Below are 21406 nucleotides of genomic sequence, written 5' to 3' on the forward strand. Positions count from 1 at the left end.
GACTTAGGCTGGAGCAATTGAAGATCCTTCACCGGTCGTACACCACGGGGCCTCGACTGGTGCACATGGGTATAGCGGAGAGTGGGGAGTGTCGGAGGGGGTGCTGGGAGACCGGAACATTCATGCGTATTTTGTGGCACTGCGCTAAAATACAGGACTATTGGGTTAAAGTCCACGACAGGATCCGTGAGGTGTTGGGGGTGGAGTTAGCGCTGGAGACCCGACGTTGTGTCCTGAATGTCTGGGAACCTACGGACCTGAACTCATGGGAAACAGTGGGTGACCCTGGCGTGCATGATTGCTTAGCGTATCATCGCTCAGTTGTGGGGCGCCAGCCAAACGCCCCAGATCGGGAAGTGGATGGAGGATTTAGACTGGTGCATGTACAGGGAGAGAGGTCAGTCTACGTTGCCAGGGGCTGCCCCGGGAAGTGGGTGAAGGTTTGGGGCGCTTGGAATAGTTACCGAGGGGATATCTGCGTTCCTCCAGATGTTAGAGATGTAACAGTAAGCGTTGGAATCCCTGTGATCCCTGAATGTTATCCTGTATGTATTATTTTCTAGTATGGAAATGTATACTTGGCGAATGTGAAAGCAACATATGTTACCTGATGCTTTTTCTTTTGATTATGAGAATAAAAAGATTTTTTATTTTTTTTTAAGTGTAGGGCTGAGGGAGGACCCCTGAGGCACTCCACATGGAAGGGAAAAAGGATCTGAGAATATTAGGGGATTATTTTGAGGTGATACTGGTGAAACTGTCATGGTAGGTGATATAGGAATGTATCACTCTGATATAAGTCACTCATTTATCTTTGCCAGAGTAATCTTGTTACAAGTTTCACACATTACTTTGCCCATAGAAGGCCCAATTCACAGAGCCAGTTGCGCATGAAAGTCTAACATACACATGTAAATAGCTTGATTGATTAAATAAAAGGCATTTTGTAAAGGTGTCTTTGCACTCATAAATTGTTTCAATAATACACAATATTACCAAACAACAGAGTAATATTGCAGCTAAGTAAATTTTACTGAAAAGGTTTGGTGCGTTGGTGACCCAGAGCACTATTTCGAGAAAATGGTGGTAGTTTCTAACATTCTCCAACCCATTCCCATTCCTGAAATGCTAAGAAATGTACTTCTGCCAGTGTAAGAGTTAAGGTATATTCAGAGAAGAAAGAACCTTCAAAATTTGTTGAGGAAGAGGTTTCTCCACAAGAAAATATTTTGCCTGTAGAACAAAACATTGAAAGAAAAATCTACTGCACATACAGAATAGTATATCTGCCATCCACAACAGTAAACGGTATAAAACACTTACTAAAGAAAGCCTAAACAAAAGGGAAAAAAACGGGTCATAAGCCTTCATGTGTAAATTTTTTAATTTCTTTGTCAAGCAGGTGTGTTTTTTTGTCTCATTGGCACACTGTATGTATAATCTGTATTTCAAACTGGCACCTCTTGTTGCCAGCTTAAACTACGACCTGTTATAATAAACTAATCTTTTAAACTTGGCTAGGTGCAACTTATATCTCATGTAGTTGAATCTCGCAGGTGTCTCTTCGAAGAATCTATAGCTTTTTGATTTTAGTTCTGTCTTAACCTATTGTTAAAAAAATATACAGAACAGAAGAAAAAGAAAGCTTTAAAAATGCTAGTTATTTTATGTCTTAGTACTCTTTGTTTAATACCCTTCAGCCGACTATATACTTTGAAACCCATGATGGTAAGTTTACATTGGACCATCAAGTAATGCAGATGTGGAAAGTCCAAATGCCAACAATAAAACCTTTGCTACAAGGTTCTTCTATCCCATCTACAGAACCATTCATAGTGCCTCTTGCCTCAGGCACTTTCAACATCATTTTTATAGATACATACCAATAGTTAAATCACAGCATCACTTGTAAATATATAATCACAACATCTTGTGTAGGGATATATTCCCTGCCAAGTACTTTTTTAAATGCCCCATGCCTAATTTTTAGCCACTAGTTCTGGCCCCTTGATATACCTTCGTAACAAAACTGTTGTCCATAAATTTTCATTTTTGATTTGTGTTTTTGTATCATAAAAGAAGTAATTTAGATGGAGTAGATATTGCAAATCCGGGTCGAATGTTTCTGGACGACATTTTTAAAAGTGGCGGATGGGTTGTAGCGATGATGTAATATTTCAGGAACCATGAGACCTATATACTTAATTTTGGGGTCAAAACATAGGTTTTGGGGGTCAAGAAGTCTTATAGAGACAGAAAAAAAATCCTCAGAGAAACCCTTCCGCCATTTTCCAAAATAGTGTTCCTATAATTGTGTCAAGTAGTTTATTTTGCATAGTTAATTAGAACTGTTGCATTACAAAAAATGTGTTCAGTTAAAAACTATCATATACATATATAAACCTAATTCCTTCATGTTTCCTATATCTAAAAACTATGCTGGAAAAAGCTTGCTGATTTTGAGTAACTGTAGCAGCATAAGTGTCTTCCAACATACAACTCAAGCTGATAAAACTGATAAGTCTCCTCAAACTACCTTGCACATTTACATGTATTTTTTTCTGACTAGGTTCCTAATGTCTGCATTTCTGGCATTTTGCTTCTGCACAGTCTCAAATACTTTACTACTCTGCAGTTCAATTGTGTATCACTAGGTGCAAAGCATGCCAGCAAAGCTTGCCTCCTGGTGCGAATCCCTCGTTGATTGAAAAGTAGTTTCAGCATTTTGTTTCGTTCTTTGAGGAGTTCTTTACAGGAGCATAGTAAATGCAGCAGGTCTTCCTGAGCCGATCCACATAAGCGGCACATGGAGCCTCCTTTATTATGTAGCCAGGGTGGAAGATGCTATACGCAGGGGAGCAATCCAAATCTGTATTTCATAAAATCAATTTTTATATTTTTTGTCATATCCCAGGTTAAAATAAGCTTGAACGCCTTATGTTAATATTGTTTTTGTTTAGGTTTTCCATTGATTCAAATTTATAAACATGAGCGAAGCAGGTAGAAGCAGAGAGTTGTATTCAGGATCATCCATCCGTGGGCTCTCTTTGATAGTGCAGCCTTGTCCTTCAGCCATGAGAGAAGTTTCAATGTCTTCCACACTAATTTTTTAAAGGTTTGGATAGTTGCCGATGTTTCCCAAAGCTGGTTTAGCCCCAATTTATGTAGACTGCTATAAAGATATTCCGCAGCTGGTAATGTGGCGTGCGATTGTAACTCCTTCCACAGCTGTTAGTTTAGCGTTCCCCAAGGAGCTTTCGCACTTTGTCCCACGCAGTGATGAAAGCCCCTTGTCTAGCAAATGATTGTTTCAGAACGCCAAACTCAAGTCTAATTTGCACAGGCGAATTATATTTCGGCAGCCCAAAAATGACCCTATATGCTGTTGTTACTGTGGCTCTGAGTATTTTCGCGTCCCTGCCTTTCTGTGCCTCGCTGCCGTAGGTGATTGTTGGCAAGAGTTTTGCCCAAACCACTTCAACGAGCGGCAGGATCGACGGTCCAGTCAATTTAGAGTTTAGCGTTTTTAGGGAGAGTGCTAGTGCTAGACCTTTATGCCTCATGCTCTTCTTCTGTGCCAAAAGCGTCCGCCTGTATCCAGCTTCACACCCAGATATTTATATTCTGTTGTATCCTCTATTCTGGTCTCTCCCCAGAACCAGGCAGCATGTGTATTAGCCATCACATTGCCAATTTATGTTAATATTGTTTTTGTTTAGGTTTTCCATTGATTCAAATTTATAAACATGAGCGAAGCAGGTAGAAGCAGAGATCTTTAACTCCTGACAGAGCGTTGCTAACTACAACATCTGAGGACTCCTTCAACAAAGATAAATGTGTAATATGCCAAACTAATCCAAAAGAAAAGGTAACACCAACTGTGGCTGGATAGAAAAGAGTTTAAGATGCTGGACAAATATGGCACGTTCACAAAAGATTGAAAGTGATGGGTGAAGAGGAGCAAATATTTTATCAATGCAACAAGTGCTACAAATCGTATTGCAAAAAGCCTGGAAAAAATCTGTTAAAAAATAGCAGAAACCTGTCAATCACAACAAGAATCAGAGTCTTCTGAGAAAGCAATGACAACCAAAACCAATGCCCCTCCACTTTGAAGATCCTCTGCTTTATAAACAGTTGTCGGAGGTGGATGAGGGGTAGCCATCCATCTTCTATGTGTTATCTGTGGGTTAGCCAGAACAAGGGCCAATGGGATTGATGAAAGAACAAAGCACAGAGCATGCGAGTCTCAAAATACAAAAATGATTTTATCTGCAGCTAGTTTATTCCAAGATGCAGTTTTCAGCCAAGAAGCTGATCTAAACAGCCGGATGAAAGTATTTGAAGAGGATTTGTACACCCACCTGAACTGCATGCATGCATAGATTCGAAAATAAGAATATACAATGAGCTCCCAGCAGCAACGTAAGCGAAAACCTTTATTTGCTTTTCCAAAGAGTGCAAAATGAACTAAAGTATTAAAGCCACTTGAGTGCTGGCTACAGATTCACAGTGAGATCAGAGAACTAAGGGTCAATTTTGATGAAACTGTATTGAACCATAATAATGAAATTAAGATTTTTCTGGTGAGAATGTACAATGACAGAATTCGTTTTTGTCAGTCTAACAAAAAGAATGGACCACTTATTATGTACTCAGCTGCTTTGAGTCCTGAAGCTCTTACTGCCAAAATAAGATCACAGTACACAGTAAAATCAGCAGGAACCAATTTCAGAAACGCCCTGAAAGATTAAATTTTTGGACCTAATGACCAATTTTGGGATGCTTGAGTGTCACACAAATCATGGGGGTCAACACGAATGCCTAATGTTGTCTTAATTTTTTTTACATCATTGTTTAATATCAGCAAAGCAAAACTGTTACAAACTGAAGTTCGTGAGGTCGGAACAGAAATCAACAACATTGATGATGGCTTTGAAGATATAAGCGAATAAGTGGAAGACAATCCCATGAACCGATAAGCTTGTGCTGTGTGAATGTACTGTCTTTTCCAAATCATGTTTTATTAATTACATCATGGCAAAAAGAAAACTCAGATACACATGATGACTGCCCATGCAATCTATGACAAGTGCAAAAGTAGAGAGCTAATCACTTCAATGAATAGGATTTGTGTATCAACAAGTTATATTGACATAGTACGGAGCAGGAACATGTTAGCAGCTCATGCTATAACATCTTGTGAATCCGTCAGCACACCACTTCTTGATAATTTTGATTTTGAAGACAGCTCTTCTTTGTCTGGAACAACCAGCACACATGATGCCTGGAAAAAAAGCTGTGTCGGCCAGTGACATAAAAAATGAAAGCAGCAAACTTATAACCCAACTGCCTTGCCAATGTGTGCAACATCACTACAAGCCATCAACATGCCCCAGTCTACCAGAAAGTGTCAAAGTGGTTGAGGACATGGATCTTCTACCTGATGCTGAGGTCTGCAAAGCTGATTTAACTGAATTTATGAAATCGCTTATTCGGTGCGAATTGAAGGATCAAGAAAAGCTGATTCCTCCAGGGTCTGGAATTCATGCTCTGATCTCCCAAAAGAGCAAGGTGGATATAGTATCTGCCTGTGGATTCCTCACCTTTTGACTTTCCCAACACGCCGCATTCCACAGAAACTTTTCTTCTCAGCTCTCCTACCTCGACAAGGACGTCACAATGGAATGGCTCCACACGCGAATCTGCATGACGTCATAAGAGCCATGAGAAAACATCATCAGCGTGCTGACATCAGTTCCACCCATTTAATCCATGCCTTCGAGGAGAACGAGTGAACTGGCAACGTTCTCACAAGTATACATAGTATACAAAACACTACAAAATCTGGAAATTCTTTCTCATAGACATTTCCTAGTGCCAAGTATCACAATATTCCAACAATACTTCACATAAAATACACATTGATTATTTTTTGGTGTAACCAGACAGATACTGAGGAATCCAGAGACAGATACTGTATCCACCAGAAAAAGCGTTACAGAAGGTAAGTAACTTCTGATGGATACATCTGCCTGTGGATTCCTCACCTTTTAAATTGAATCCCCAACCAGTCACGCTCCCGAGGGAGGGTGCATGCCTGCTTATACCAAAAAATCCTGCAGCCCAGAATGAGCAAAAAGGCAGTCCCTACTCACCTTCGAATTCAAGCAATAGTGCTTCGTAAACGTGTGGAGGGAAACCCAAGTTGTTGCCTTGCAGATGTCTCCCACAGGGACACCCCTAGCCAAAGCCGATGAAGACTACTTATCTCTGGTAAAATGAACGCAAATACCTTCAGGAGGCTCCTTCTTGGCCAAGGCGTAGCAGATCTTGATACACAGGATGATCCACCTGGACAGCATTATTTTGTGGACACTCTTGCCCTTTATCTTGGCCATATAACTAATGAAAAGTTGATCATCCAACCTGAAATCCTTGGGTCTGTCCAAGTAGAAACTGACCGTTCTCTTGGGGTCCAGGCAATGAAGTTTCTGCTCCTTCTAGAAGGGTAAGAGACAGGATGGAAAGTGGGTAAGGTGATGGACTGCCCCAAGTGGAAAGGAGTGATCACCTTTGGCAGGAAACAGCTCTGGTCCTAAGAACCATCTTATCCACATGGAATGATGTAAAAGGAGGCTTGGAGCTAAGCGCCTGCAATCCACTCACCCTCCTAGCAGAAGTGATTGAACCACTACATAGTTGTCCCTTAAGGTTTATAGCATTGAAAAATATATTTTTGGATGCAAAGGGGGAACCCATCAATAATGTCAGAACTAAATTCAAATCCCACTGAGGCATGATCAAAGCAGTGGGAGGAAACCTATTTGTGAGACCCTTAATGAATCTCATAACTATGGGAGATTTAAACAACGAGGGTTGATCTGTTTAATAGAGAAAAGCGACAAGGCAGACAAGTAGCCATTAACAGTAGCTACTGCACAACCCAGTTGCACTAGGGAAATAGAGCAACTCAGAATATCAGATAAATGGGCCTGCAAAGGATCAATCGATCTCTCTCCACACCATTTAACAAACTTGGCCCACCTACCAGAACAGACAGATTTGGTGGAGTGTCAGATAATATAACGTACACCACATCCGGTGGGAGAGAGAAGGAACTCAGGTTTCCCAGTTCAATCTCCAGGCATGGAAGTGCAGGCTCTGGCGGTCGGGGTGTAGAATGAGAGGCAAAGGAGGTCTGTGTACCATAACCTTTTCAGCCAATCCAGGGCAATCAATATGACTTGGGCCCAGTCTTGGCGAATTATCCTCAGAAGGAGAGGAATCAAGGGTATGGGAGGAAACAAGTAAAGAAGATGTGAGCCCCAATCTAACTGAAACGTGTCTCCCAACGCTGCCCATGTCGTATACTGGAGACTGCAGAATGGCGAGCACTGCGTGTTCTCATGAGTGGCAAACAGGTCCAACTGAGGAAACCCTCACATCCTGAAAATGTGAAGGACCACCTCCGGATGATCGTGATCGGCCAAATAATGTCGACTGAGACTGTCCGCAGTTTTCTGGACAGATGATTTGCGATTACGCAAACCTGATGGTCCTGAACCCAGGACCAGAGTTGCAGAGCCTTTTTGCAGAGAAGATACAACCCTACTCCTCCCTGTTTGTTGATGTACCACATCGCTGTAGTGTTGTGCGTTAGGACCTGAACCAACTGCCCGCAAAGGGAGGCAGGCCTTGAGAGTCAAACGTATTGCGTGCAATTCTACAGGATTGATGTGAAACAATCTGTCCTCTGGAGACCAAAGACCTTTGACCTCCAGATCCCCCAGATGGACTCCCCACTCTCAAGTGGTGGCATCTGTTATCACTGTGGCCACCGGAGAAGGAGTTTGAAATGACTTCCCTTGAGACAGGTTGCACGGAACACTCTACCATAGCAGCTCCTCAGCAGTGTCTCTAGAGATTCTGACCACCTCTTCGAGTTCTCTGTTGTGTTGAAACCACTGCCTGCGGATGAACCACTGGGGGGCCCTCATATGCCAGCGTGCAGTGTTAACCAACAGCATGTAGGAAGCAAAAAGACGGAGCAGGCGCAAGACCTTCAGGAGGCTCCTTCTTGGCCAAGGCGTAGCAGATCTTGATACACAGGATGCTCACAGCAAGACCTTCAGGACTGGAACAGCCACTCCAGTCTGAAAAAGTGGAATCATAGCCTGGTTGTGTTGTAACCTGCAAATGATGCACCACCATCTCTGGCGACTTTGCTTTGAGCAGCCAGTCGTCCAGTTAGGGAAAACAGGAATTCCCAATCTTCTGAGATGAGCTACCACCATCACCTTTGTGAAGACTTGCGGTGTGGAAGCAAGGCCGAACGGAAGGACCGCAAACTGGTAATGTTGAGACCCCACCGTAAAACGAAGATTCTTCCGATGCGACTTCAGGATGGGAATGTGAAAATAGGCATCCTGTAAATCGATCAACACCATCAGGTCTTCCTTCTCCAGCACAAGAAGAACCTGAGCCAGGGTCAACATTTTGAATTTCTCCGGTTTGAGGTAAAAATTCAAAACCTAGAGGTCGAGGATTGCTTGTAAATGACAGCCCTTCTTGGGAATCAGGAAGTACTGAGAGTAGGACCCCTGACCACTTTCCTGCTCTGAAACCACCTTGATTGCACCATTTTGCAGCAATGACAATGTCCTGCTGGAACAGCAGAAGATGCTCTTCCGAACAAAAACCCTGACGGGGAGGGAAAGGAGGGGGAACTCCCGAAAGGGTAGGGCATACCCATTCCCTACGATGTTCAACACCCAGAGATCTGTAGTAACAGACCTCCAATGCTGTAGAAAATGGGACATCCGTCCTCCCACGGAACAAGTATGCTCTAGGATGGTGGAGCTAGAGCTACGTTCCTGCCACATCAGCTGGAGGGGCAGAAGAGGAAGAGGAGACTTGCTGTCATGCAGCACTCCACAGACAACCTCTGCCCTTTCCCCTGTAGGATCTGTACAAGGGATCAGCCTGCTGCTGCTGTGGCTGTTGCCTGGCACGAAAGGACAAGTTTCTTCCAAAGCTACAAAACGTGCTGAACTACCCAAAACTCCTGGGTTGAGATTGAAGTCCCAAAAACCTTGCTGTGGTTTTACTGCCTTTAAAGCGCTGCAGCGCTGAATCCACTTTAGCCCCAAACACGTAAGATCCATCGAAGGGCAAATCCAGTAATGTAACCTGGACGAGAGCCCTGAACCACGCAACCATTCGTGCCTCCTAGTAGCCACAGACGATCCCATGGCCCTGGCAACTGAATCGACTATCTCCAGACCAGAGTTTATCACTTAGTGGGCAGCAGCTTGGGCATCCGACAATACCTCTGAGAAATGCCCTTGTACCTCCTCAGGCAACTTTGGGACAACCTCCCTGGCTGAGTCCATGACGGCATGGATGTAACAACCCAAAAGGCATGTGGCATTTGTGGACTTAAGGGCCATACTCCCCAACGAGAACACCTTCTTTGCCGATGGCTCCATGCGCTTTGACACCCTGTCCGCAGGCGTAGTTGGGAAGGAACCTGCAGACCGCCTTGAAGAGAACGAAGCCTGGACCACAAAGCTTTCCGGCGAACGATGGGTGAACAGAAAAGCAGGATCCCCTGGACCCACCTTGTACCTTCTTGCCACGGTCCTGGAACCCACTTGAGTGGACATTCGCTTCTACCAGACATCAAGAATGGGCTCTGTCAATGTTTCATTGAAGGGAAGTAAAGGTTCTGAAATAGTGCAAGGGGAAAAGAGCACCTATGTCAGAATATTAGACCTCAGTTCCGCTGTAGAAAGAGGCAATTCCAAGAGGTCTGCAGCCTTTCTGATCACAGAGTGATATGTGACCACCTCCTGTGTTGGCAAACCCTTTGGTGACGAAAGTCCCCACTCAGGAGAGGTGTCCTGGCCCTGAGCTTCCTGTAAACCTTCAAAATATGGGTCTACAATCTCTCCCTCCTCACCCCGGCCATGTTTCTCCTGGTTCTCTTCTTCCTCCAACAGTCTTTGCGCCTCTGGCTGAAACCTCAGACGCAGTGCTGGTGACTTCGGGGTCGGCGTTGAAGGGAGGTCCACAGGAACAGGAGTTGAAGCTGGCTGAGACGGCGTCAGTTCGAAACCAGACGGCGCCGGGATGACCATCTAGAGGAGCTCGTCCCTCCAAAGACTGCAACGGCGTCGAAAATCTCGGTGTCAGAAGAGGCCAACTCTCTGGAGCCATAGACATGAAAGGCATGGAGTGGTGCCTGGGGAAAGTGAGGTGGCAAATCTCCTAGGTGAATATGTCAACAGACCCATGGGGCCAACGGGCGCACCAGTAGGGTATGCTGCTCTGGCGAACAAGCTCCCGGAGCCAGGAAAGCAGGATACGTTGGATTTGGTATCACAGGCTCTGGAGCAGTTCGGAGGGGATAAATTCGGCTCTGGTTGTGGCGCCAGAGACCCTGGAGCCAGAGGTGGTGTGGTTGATTTTGGCGACGGTGGAGGCGTTGTATCTCTCAGAGCCAGTGGAGTCACTGCTCTCAGATCCGAGATGGGGCTGGAGTCATCCCAGATGAAGGAGTTGGAGAGATCTCATCTCTGCGATGACTTATGAGACTCAGGGATAGCGACTGGAGTCGCATCCTTCGAAGAGCGACGCCAAGAACTATGGCTCCACTTTTTCTTATGTTTCTTCGAAAACCTCGTAGTGTGTGAAGTCTGCGAATTCGAGCGGGTCCTTGACCTCTTGTGACCTCTCTTTTGCTGTTTGGCCTTGGCAATGAATACTTTGGCCTCCCTCTCCTTCAGCGCTTTTGGATTCACGCGCTTGCATGAAGTGCATGTCCAGACGTCGTGGTCTGACGAGAGACACCATAAACAATCTTCATGGGGGTCAGTGATGGACATCTGCCCCCCACATTCTCTGCATAACTTAAAACCAGACTTCCTCGGAGTAGTCATCTTCGACAACTCCCAGAAATGGAGAGCCTGGGGAAAAATTGTTACGCGTCGACAGTGCGGAAAAAAGGGAACTGACGTCAGCAGTCTGACAAGGTCTTCTTATGGCTCCGACAGGGTCTTCTTAGGGCTCCGATGACGTCACACCGAGTCGCATGCTGAGCCGTTCCATTGTGACGTCCTTGTCGACATGGGAGAATGTAGGAGAAAAGTTTCTATGGAATGCTGCGCATTGAGAAATTCAAAAGGAATCCACAGGCAGATGTATCCATCAGAATACCGTCCCACTTTGAAGGTTGGGTTTTTGCCAGTAATATCATCTTCAGTCACAAACTACGCAACCGTAACACAGCTCTAAAGAATTTCCATAAGGTGCGTGATCAGCTTGAACACCAGTCTATTGTTCTAATTTTTTGCTATGGAGCTGGTTTCTGTATTGTAGCGGCCATTTTAATGAGTAATCCAGCAGAATTTGATGATCTTTATCCAATGATAGGCATTTTCCACATGACAAAAGTTATGTTGCGGTTTACAGGAAGCTATGTCAGTGGATGTGGCATTGACGATGCACCTATTGAGGTTGAAATCTCTGGAGGCAAAACTGACCATTCAGAATTGAGCGGAACTCATGTTAATTTGTTACAAGGTATGCTCATGATATCTGAGGCTATAGAAACATTACATTGGAATGCTTTCTGGAACAAGAATGACAAATTAGGTTTTGCATATTTTATATCAGAAGTGAACAAGGCACAGGGTGCACTTCTTTCAAAAGGCATAATGCAAAGGCAGGCAATGTTCAATACACTCAGTTCAAAATCAGAAAACCAAGTTTGCAGAGTTTATTAAAGATTGTGAAGAAAAATCAGAACTTTGCAAGTGGTAGGGAAATGTTTTACACATGATAGCTGTAGTGAAAAACTTGGTACATGCTGATCGGGTGGGCGATTGGGAACCGCACGTGAAGACTGTGGAGTCCTTGATTACTGTGTTTCGCGAATTCGATTGCATAAGCTACCTGGGATATGGGTTCTAGCATTTGAAAAGAGTGAAGAAGCTAGACATGAAACACCATACCTCTACAGAAAATGTATCTAAAGACATTTTGTGGTGAAAGACAGAGAGGGAAGGTTCAATGCTGTGGCTCCAGATACGAAACCAGAACAGAAGATTCAGAGATCACAGAAAAGCTCCACGGGAAGTATTGGTCAGACAATTAAAAGTGAACCTGTTGCTCAATGACAGCTAGTTTAATATGAAGTTCTTTCTATTTGCAATTTTTTCAGAGAGATGAAAAATGCAAAATTAATGGACCATCATGAAACTGTTCCTCACCAGGAACCTGTGGGAAAGAGGGGCCAATGTTTTAATAAACATGTTGACAGCCTTCTTCATTTCATGCAGCATCAAGGAAACCCATTTGAAATGATTGAGCCTCTGCGACTACACAACTTTGTGACCAAACAATATGAGGATAATGATAAAAAGACACATCTACTAGATGTTCTGGAACATGGAGCGAACCTGTATGCAGAACTGAAGCAGGAGAGATTTGAACTGAAAGAGAAAAAGCGGTTTGATATAATCACTGAAGCAAAATGTCCACACTTTAATTGATATAGTAAGAGTTTCATCCAACCAGCCATTACAAATCAGGTTACAAAAAAACAACTTTCGCAGGCCCACCGAGAGATGCATGTAGCAAAAGGAAGGGGTGTATTTATCAAGGACATTCTGTGGCATGATCTTCTTCCAACAAATGCATTTGATGGAGCTGCTTCAAACAACCCAGTGAAGTACAAACCTATACAAGAGATCGGAAAAAACTTTCACCTGAAGAATTTCTATTCAAAAAGTTGTCCTCATTGAAAACTGCTGTTGCTGTGGACTATATGTCACAGTTGTGAATGGTCAAGATTTCATCCCAGCAGAACTACGGAGAGGTTGTTCAGACTATTCTATAGACATCAAAATCAGCGTGCCTTGCAAGAACTACACATTGTCTTTGACAGTTATCTTGAACTATCTGTTAAAGAATGTGAGAGAATCCGACAAATGTCTACAAGTGGAACAAATTACCTTGCCTGCATCAAAAATTCGACACCTACACTGTGCAACTTGATAGACTCTGGTCATCAACATCGAACAAGATGAACTTGGAGATGTTACTCGCCAAAACATTGCTGATGATTTAGTGGACACTGAATTTTTAATTATTTCAAGGGGAATGATTGTCAATTAGGAGTTGGTGCTTGCAGGGATATATTCAAAAGGTATGGGCCATATTGTTCAAGAACTTAACAGCAAATTGGAGGGAGCTGTCCTTCGTGTTGTGCCACATGTTGAGTGGGCTGTTCGAATTGGTTCCAATCAAGTAATTGTACTGTCAAATGACACACGTTATTATTGTGCTACTCAGATTTATTGCAATGTTCATAAGTCAAGGATTGTCTGCGCTATGGATACGTTAAGGAACAGGCAACAAAAGACACTTTGGGCCTTATTATGAGTTTGGCGGTCCTGTGGACCGCCATATTGGCAGTTGCGGTCCAAGCGCAGTGAACTCGGCGTTCCAAGGGCCGTATTACGAGTTGGGTGGATCGGCTTTGTGAAGACCGGCCTGGACCGCCGAGACCTCCGGCAAGGCGGTACAGGGGAGCTGCACTGCCATTCAAACTACGAGTTGCCTGGTCCACGAGCAGACCACGGTGGTCCGACCGCCTGCTCCAAGGTGGTAGTGATGAAAGATTTGGGATGCGCACTCACCCCTTTCTTCTTCCAGGCAGATTCCGACATGCATCCCTTTCTCAAGATCCCCCCTTCACAGCAGGATCTTCACGCTGAGAATTACGACCCTGCTTGTGGCGATCTATAGGTGAGTCCTTTTTGAACCAGATACCCATTGTTGGGACTGCCCACTCATGGCTGAACTCCGATAATGGGTATATGGTATTTTTCCACATATTTCATGCCTATGTGTGCATCCAACACATCTGCAGTCGAAATGCACACACGCATCAATATATTTAGGAAAAGCACTCACCACTGCTGCAAGATCTCAGCCTCCACACCGCCGGCCCGGTGGTCAACTCATAATATGGCAGTCTTTGGACTACCAGCGCCGTGGAACAAAGCTTGAAACTTTAACTGTTCACCTGTGAAACTTCTAAAAGGCTTTGCTGAGACCAAAGAATAATGTGACTTTAAAGAAGTAGAAAAATACCTTGTGCGTGCGTTCAAATTGAGTTCTGACTATCACACATTTTACTATCTTCGGTACAGTGAGTTCAAGAGATCAGTCCCGCTACGTGATCAGTCCCGCTAAGTGACTTTGTCATATTCTGTGCATGGACACATTAAAAAAGCTTTCTACTTGATCAGAGGATGTGTACATGTTTTGGATCATGCACATGTAGAGAAAGATCAGTGTGAATTTGGTTGGGAAGATATTGATGGAGTGCTAAAACCTACGAAATTTCTGCAGCCTCAAAAGACAGAACTACACGTACATGTAGAACACAAAACTTGTGAAACAAAAAGATGTCCAAGGCGATATGCTCTTCGCAAATGTTCAACATTTTGCAAATGTACCCACAAACAATTGCTGAAACAAAAAAATAAAGCAAACTATGAAAATGTGTCTAAAACAGGAGTGATAAAAACATTTTTCATATTCAGATCATAAACATTGTTTGGTGTATACATGAAAGGACTAAAAACCATTATTATTTGTTTCATTTCTATAAATGTCTCTTCTTCCTCTATTATAGCTGCTGTTTTCGAAAATGGTGGAATGCTTGCTTTAAGGAGTTATTTCCTGCCTCTATAAGACTACTTGACCCCCAAAACCTATGTCATGACACCAAAATGAAGTATATAGGTCTCATGGTTCCGGAAATATTGCATCATCATTGTAACACATCCACCATTTTTAAAAACTTCATCCAGGAAAATTCTGCCCACATTTGCAATGTCTACCCAAGCTAAATTACTTCTCTAATGATTAAAAAACACTAATCAAAAATGAAAATCTCTGGACAACAAAGAGGTATATCAGTGGGCCGGGATTACACACAGAAGCCAGTGCCCTTGCTTCAGATGGATACAGGGATGGGAGCCATACACCTAGATAGAGAGATTGTCATTAACAGATAACCGATAACACATTTATAGACATAGCTTCTACTTCCGGCAGAGAAATGTGTCTCACACCTCACTTCTAAGAGCAACCAAAAATTACTTATAAACTTATTTTGCTTGGTATAAAAAGTTTATTAGCAAAATACAAACAGCAATACATATATGTATATATATATTGCAAATTACATTGCTAAAAATAATTTCACAGTAGTCAGATATGTAATTGTGTCAGCACATTTCTGTATTAATTCCATGAACTGCAATTCTTGTAGAATTCTCCTTTGAGCAGAAAAGTGAGACTATTCAAATCACATTTTTTTTACATGCATTACAGGAGCATGATATTATGAAAAGTGTGTTTCCAAATAGTTCCAATACTTAAATAAGACAAGAATACAGAGACACAACAGAACTGGTGACACATGGAATGCATCAGAACTCCAGCCAACAAGGTTTTTTAAAATTGGGTACTGATATCAGGCAGGTAGCCAGAATATGTCCTCAAATGCAAGCAAATGCATCTTCCATATTGAAATGGACATCTTCAAAGAGTAGCAAAAAGAATTTCAATAGAGAACAGGCATAATTTCACGTTCAAAGTAACTTAAAGAAATTAGGAATTATTCCACTATTTCTAAGTGTAATAATTATTTATCATTGTACATTTGTGATCATTCTGAATTCATGAAAAATAACCGGATTTGCGTTTAGTGATTGAAGCAGCCGTGCTTTTTAGAGGTTTTCAGAAAAGTCATGTTTCAGTGAACAGAAAACGTATAGTGCACCAATGACCCACCACATGTGCATGCACTGAGGGAAGAGAGTTGTGAGCTTTGCCATTCCTGGCCAATTTCAACAAAGGTGACATACCAGCCTTATGCTTTTGCCACATTTATAGCTGGGTATATCCGCTTTAAAATCAGAAGGCCCAGAAATTAGTTCACGTTTTAAAAAAGATAAGAGCTCTAACCGTAGTCGTCTGAAAACTACACTCATAGAAGTATAAAAGCTGTTGTGATTTTAAATGGCGCTAGATGGCCTAAAATATGTGAATGAGAATGAGTTCTGCCCTGTGGAAATACAGAATGATTGCATCCAAGAGTGAGCGTCATCCACATAGCAACGGAGGCCTTCATGTTAATGTCAGTAGGATAGCCACATACTGGAGAGCAGGATAGCAAATGACTAAATATTTAGAAAATAATGTATTGGTGAAGGTAGATTACAAAGCACTGGGCAACCTCTTTGTCATTTATTTTGCATATCCTGGACTGGCTTATTGCTAACTGGGGTAGAGAATGACAGGTTAGATCTGTGTTGGAGGTATTGGCACTACGTTTCTAAAATATAAATCAGGGGGCTATGAAAGGATTCCTCCCTTAACAACATGCTGTTTGCTGTGTCATTTTACATTCTAGGCAATTCAGCCATTGCAGTGCATGAGATACAGAATACAGAGTCATCTTAGAAAGAATACTTCCCCCACTTAAAAAACTACAAAATGTTTACATGAAGTATGATCTATCTACATCTGTAAATACACTATAATAACCATGTAGTGTTATTTTTAAAGAGTGGAAACAAAAATATAAAAATGAATTTCTTTAAAAATCAGAACTTAAATAATAAAGTGCCTTTAAAACATATTTAGCTCATACTTCTATTATTATGTTTGTTGTGTCAATTTCAGTACAGAAAGCTCTCTTTTCAGGGTGGCTTCAATGTTTTGAGACCTTTTTATATGTATGAATGTGTCAGGTTTAGAGTGCAAACCTCACGAGGCCTCCTTATTCAGCTATCACTTTGAAGAGGCTTTTTTCTTTGCTATTGTAGATGTTTTACTATATATACTTCAGTTAGTATTTATTGTCTTTGTTGTATATTCTAGCCCTGATGAAGTCTGTATGCATATACTGCTAAATAGGCGAAACACGTGTTGGCTAGGACTCATAAGGATGCTGTTTTGAACATTAAAGAAGAAGATAAACACTCATGTGGACTGTAATGTCTCTTTTGAACTCACAAATTGCATAATACACTGTTCAATTTGCTCGGGATACAACGTGTATACACTTTGAAGAGTGAGATGGCTTAATGTCAAAATAGCCTCCTGAAGTATTTTAAGATTAATAAATGCTTACTGCCTGCCAGCACTCCACTGTCTCTGTTTCATGCTGGCATCTATTTATTTCAAATTTTTTATGTAGTTCGTCTGAACCCGTAGGGGTTTAGGTGCTTCAAAATAACAGAACCATGGCAGATAACAAATGACAGTAAAACACATCACGAATTGACATGTACGGAGTGTAGGTAACAGGTCATGTTTCATTCAAGACAAAGTTCAGGAAAGGAAGCTTTCGGTTAGTCTAGAAATCAACAGCAGAGAGGTGTCTTTCGCTACATTCTGAAGGAAAGAGGTAGGACTGGGGTCTGATGGTGAGTTGGAGAGAGTTGCAGGCAGAACTAGGCAGAAGAGTAGTGAAGTTGGGGAAGGACTGTGCTTCAGGCGTTAGGCTATGAAGCAGAGCTTGAAGGCAATACCTATCACTTGTAGCCAATTGAGCGTTATGAGAATAGGGGGAACATGGTCAAATTCTTTAGGGAAGGTGAACTATTTAGCAACATAAGGAAAGGTGGCCTAAATCCCTAGCACTCCTGCTGTCCCCCACTATGTTACCATTATGTATATTGGTTATATTGTGATCATATGCATGTGCCTCAGCAGCCACACTCATGGCCCTAGTCAGCTGTTCATAGCTATTTCTTGTTATTTTATTAGTAGTATATTATTGGCAACACTTCTACTGAATACATTGTAATGGCTTTATTTAATTTATTTTATTAGAACAACACATCAACATGCATAATGCTATAACTAATATTTGCTATGGTTGCGTTGATGCCTTCAGTGTGAAATGTAATGTTGATACTTAATTTGCCATATATACGACCTGCTGATGTAATTTGTAAAATGGCAATAAAGAAATGTTTTACATTATTTTAAAAAATAGAAGGGAAAGTGGGTTTAAATGTTCTAGAGAAGACTGCAGAGCTCTACTTAAGATAGATTTGCCAAAATGTAGTCTGGAAATCAATTACCACGGTGTTAACAAGCATTTTTATTTCCTCTTTAGAGAAGATATATTTTACTTTTTAAAGGGAGGAAGAAATTAACATTGGCCCTATCATGGCAAACGTCATGTTAATCTTTTTGCAGGTGGGATGGCTAAGCAGTGAAACCCTTGCAGCCGCTTTTTACATTGTTTACTGATATTTATTTTAACTGCCTTAATTATGTAGTTCACTGGTTAGGTGCTTATTGATGGAGCCTTTGGACCCCAGAACACTGTTTCGAGACCCTGCTGACCAATTTCAAGAATCGTTTCCCCTTAACATTGTTCAATCGTTTTGCAAATGTAAACCCTAACATTCAAAGATGTGTTGCAGATTTTTACCGCACAGGCCTTGGATACCTGCCTTAGTCACAGGTAGATTTTTTTGCTAGACTTTCTCACTAGCAGACAATAATAGGTTATGTCTGTTAAATAATGAGATTTTTTGAAAGTACAGTTCTCATCAGTCACTTTAATTGTGTTTTATTCTGTGCCTGTTAAAGCTTTAACTAAAGGTTAATTTCCGTACCCACAGAATTTAGTGATTTCCACTTTACACAAGGAGCTCCTAAATCTTTCAGCAAATACTGTGCCAATTATAATTAAAATATATTTATTGATGCAACCACCATGAGACTAACTCCAATTTAAACCCTCTTTATTCTGCAATGCCTCCTGAGATACTTACCTTGGTTCATAAGGAAAGATCGGAAATTAAAAACTCTTGACTCTATACCAAATAATCTCAGTAGACTTGAGGTAAAGTTACATAAATGGAGTCCACGGTTGGGGGATATGGCTCTAACATTGATTTTTTGTACTGATTATAACACGGGAAGTAGTTGGTTCTGGCTATAATAGACAATGGCATTCACCCCTCTCGTAGGATGCCAGGTGCCCCCCTTCTGCCCAGCCTTTTGTGGAAATGTTCTATTTTCTATATCCACAGCCAACAGGTTTGAGGCCTTAATCGATCTACAAGAGATAGATTAACATAACATCCTAGGGGATCCACGGCAGCAGGAGGAAGTAGGTGGTGAAATTAACTCCTCATACCCTAGTTATGTCCCCTGGTGCAGGACCCATCACCGTCTCCCCTAATTACTCTACCCTGCTAATCGAGTTAGCTGTATCGGGAACTTTTAGTCGAATCACTGCATCCCCTTTGCCATACTCAGTAGGCTATAAGGGAAAGTGTTTATTCACTTCATGGAACATAGCTGGTTTAAAACATAAATTACTTGCTCCAGACTGGGTCCATATCACTTCTACGTCGCACGTGATCTACTTTCAAGAAACTTGGGACATAGACCCCCCTCCTATGTGGAAGAGTTTTCCACTATTTTTACACCTGCCATACCATCACTATCAGGTCGCTCACGGGGTGGTCATCACATTTTTACATAAAACACGCTGCCTGCAGTCAATAGGTTTTTCACTCCCTCATCCTACTATCAGTTTGGGCAGCTCTCTTTTAAGGGCCGGTCAGATCTAGTTGTAATTCATTTTGATAATAATATCTTTGACTCCACCTGCAGTTTGGCTGTTACCGCCCTAGAGGCTAATCTAGACACACGTTCCTGCAAGCTTGCAGACTGAGAAATAAATGCAGAAAAAAAGGCTTGAAAAGGGAGAACCAGAAGGCAAAGTAGAAATGTGACATACCGCATGTGGGAACAAAGACTGAGTCAGCTGAGCAAAAGTCAACCAGGAGCGCAAGAAGGACAGAGAAGTAGATGTACTAAAAATACATATTACCCTCCTGTTGTGGGCAATAGCATGTGTCAAATGCGGCTGTTAACAGAGCTAGTGAAAGACATTCAAGAGGAAAGACCCTTTAGTTGGTTTTCAATGCTTACATTGTTGTTCCCCTATAAAGTATGATGAGTGGAACAACCATCATGTGCAAATACAGATGCATATTGTTTGATAGCTTCACATTTTTCAGCAGTTAGTGCAGGAAAATAAAATGAAAACAGAATACTGTGCAAACCTAGTTTTAAGAATACAAAAGCAAATGCAAAAAGACAGTTTCATAACATTTTCAGCAAAAACAGGATCCCAGCTTTATAACATTGAAACAAATCCTGATATGCAAGTAGCTCTCCTACATAGCTGTCACTAGTTTTGAGAGTGCATGTAGATTTCCACTACATGGACTTATCATATATTGGATCCCAAAGTTGGTTCAGAATTGTTCGCACTTCTGGTTGAATATCAAAAATTCTTACTTGTAAGTATTTTTATGCAAAATTAAACGGTGGTGTTGGCTTAAGATGCCTTTCATTCAAGATTTAAAAAAAAATATTAAAAATGCATAGTAAAAAAGTATAATAAAAAGATCTACAAAAAAACAGTCTTGCATATAATAGAATACTGAGTGCATCCAATAAATATATCACCCTCCCCTTTTGTATTAGCAGCAAAAAACCTAGTTCCCACGTCCCATTTCAGACAAGCACACATATATAAGATATCTTCTCTTTGCATTCATCTCTCTAGAGTCCATTCTGAACGAGATACTACTTCTTATTCCTTTGTTCCTTGTGGTAATACTGCAGTATGCCTTCGTACGTTTGGGGCTCTGGAACATTTATTTCCTGCCACTTGCTCCTAAATACTGCAAGAAAGAGTTGTCCAATAATTTGTGTCTCTGGAGGAAAAAAAATGAAGTAACATTAACTTGGGGAAAGTTGGAATCAGAGCTCAATAGACAACTTCTGATCATGCTGTATGCATCAAAGCCCTGATTAAAAGTTTGGTGCTAATAGAAAATCCTCAAATTTCTGGAGGAAATACTAAATCCAGAGGAAAATTTTCTAGCCGAATTTCTTCAATCCTACTACTCTACGACGAAGTAACTTATTCTCAGGGATCCTCCTTGGCAGTTAGCATTTCTTCCTGGACTTCATGTATTCATTACCAGCCACCTTTAAATCAGTCCAGATTTACAGAGCGCCGCAATTATTTCTTTTTAACCTCTTCCTTCTAATGATCTGGCCACCCCTGGATAGGCACAGTGCCTTTATGTCATAGTCACTCAAGGCATGCATCCTTATCCATACGCTTACAGATGGTGACTCCGAAGCAACAGCCTGGCATGCAATCTTGAGAAACCCTAGCAAATCAAGCAAACATTTTCTGAAGACTGGCCATGAAACATAAAAAGCCAGATGGTCTGAAATCCTTTGGAACTTACTAGGTTTGTTTTAC

At 41.8% G+C, this 21406-nt stretch overlaps 1 protein-coding gene across 1 annotated transcript in view; it reads right to left on the reverse strand.

The window, feature by feature from the left end:
- Nucleotides 1-15201: 15201 nt before the first annotated feature.
- Nucleotides 15202-21406, reverse strand: part of LOC144792163 (uncharacterized) — a 581805-nt gene continuing 575600 nt past the window's right edge. Inside the window, exon 28 of the mRNA XM_078667056.1 lies at nt 15202-20846. Coding sequence (XP_078523182.1) covers nt 20787-20846 — 60 coding nt within the window. The 3' untranslated portion in view covers nt 15202-20786. The remainder of the gene's footprint in view (nt 20847-21406) is intronic.

This window comes from Lissotriton helveticus, chromosome 11 (assembly GCF_964261635.1).
Source record: "Lissotriton helveticus chromosome 11, aLisHel1.1, whole genome shotgun sequence".
Classification (NCBI taxonomy): Eukaryota; Metazoa; Chordata; class Amphibia; order Caudata; family Salamandridae; genus Lissotriton; species Lissotriton helveticus.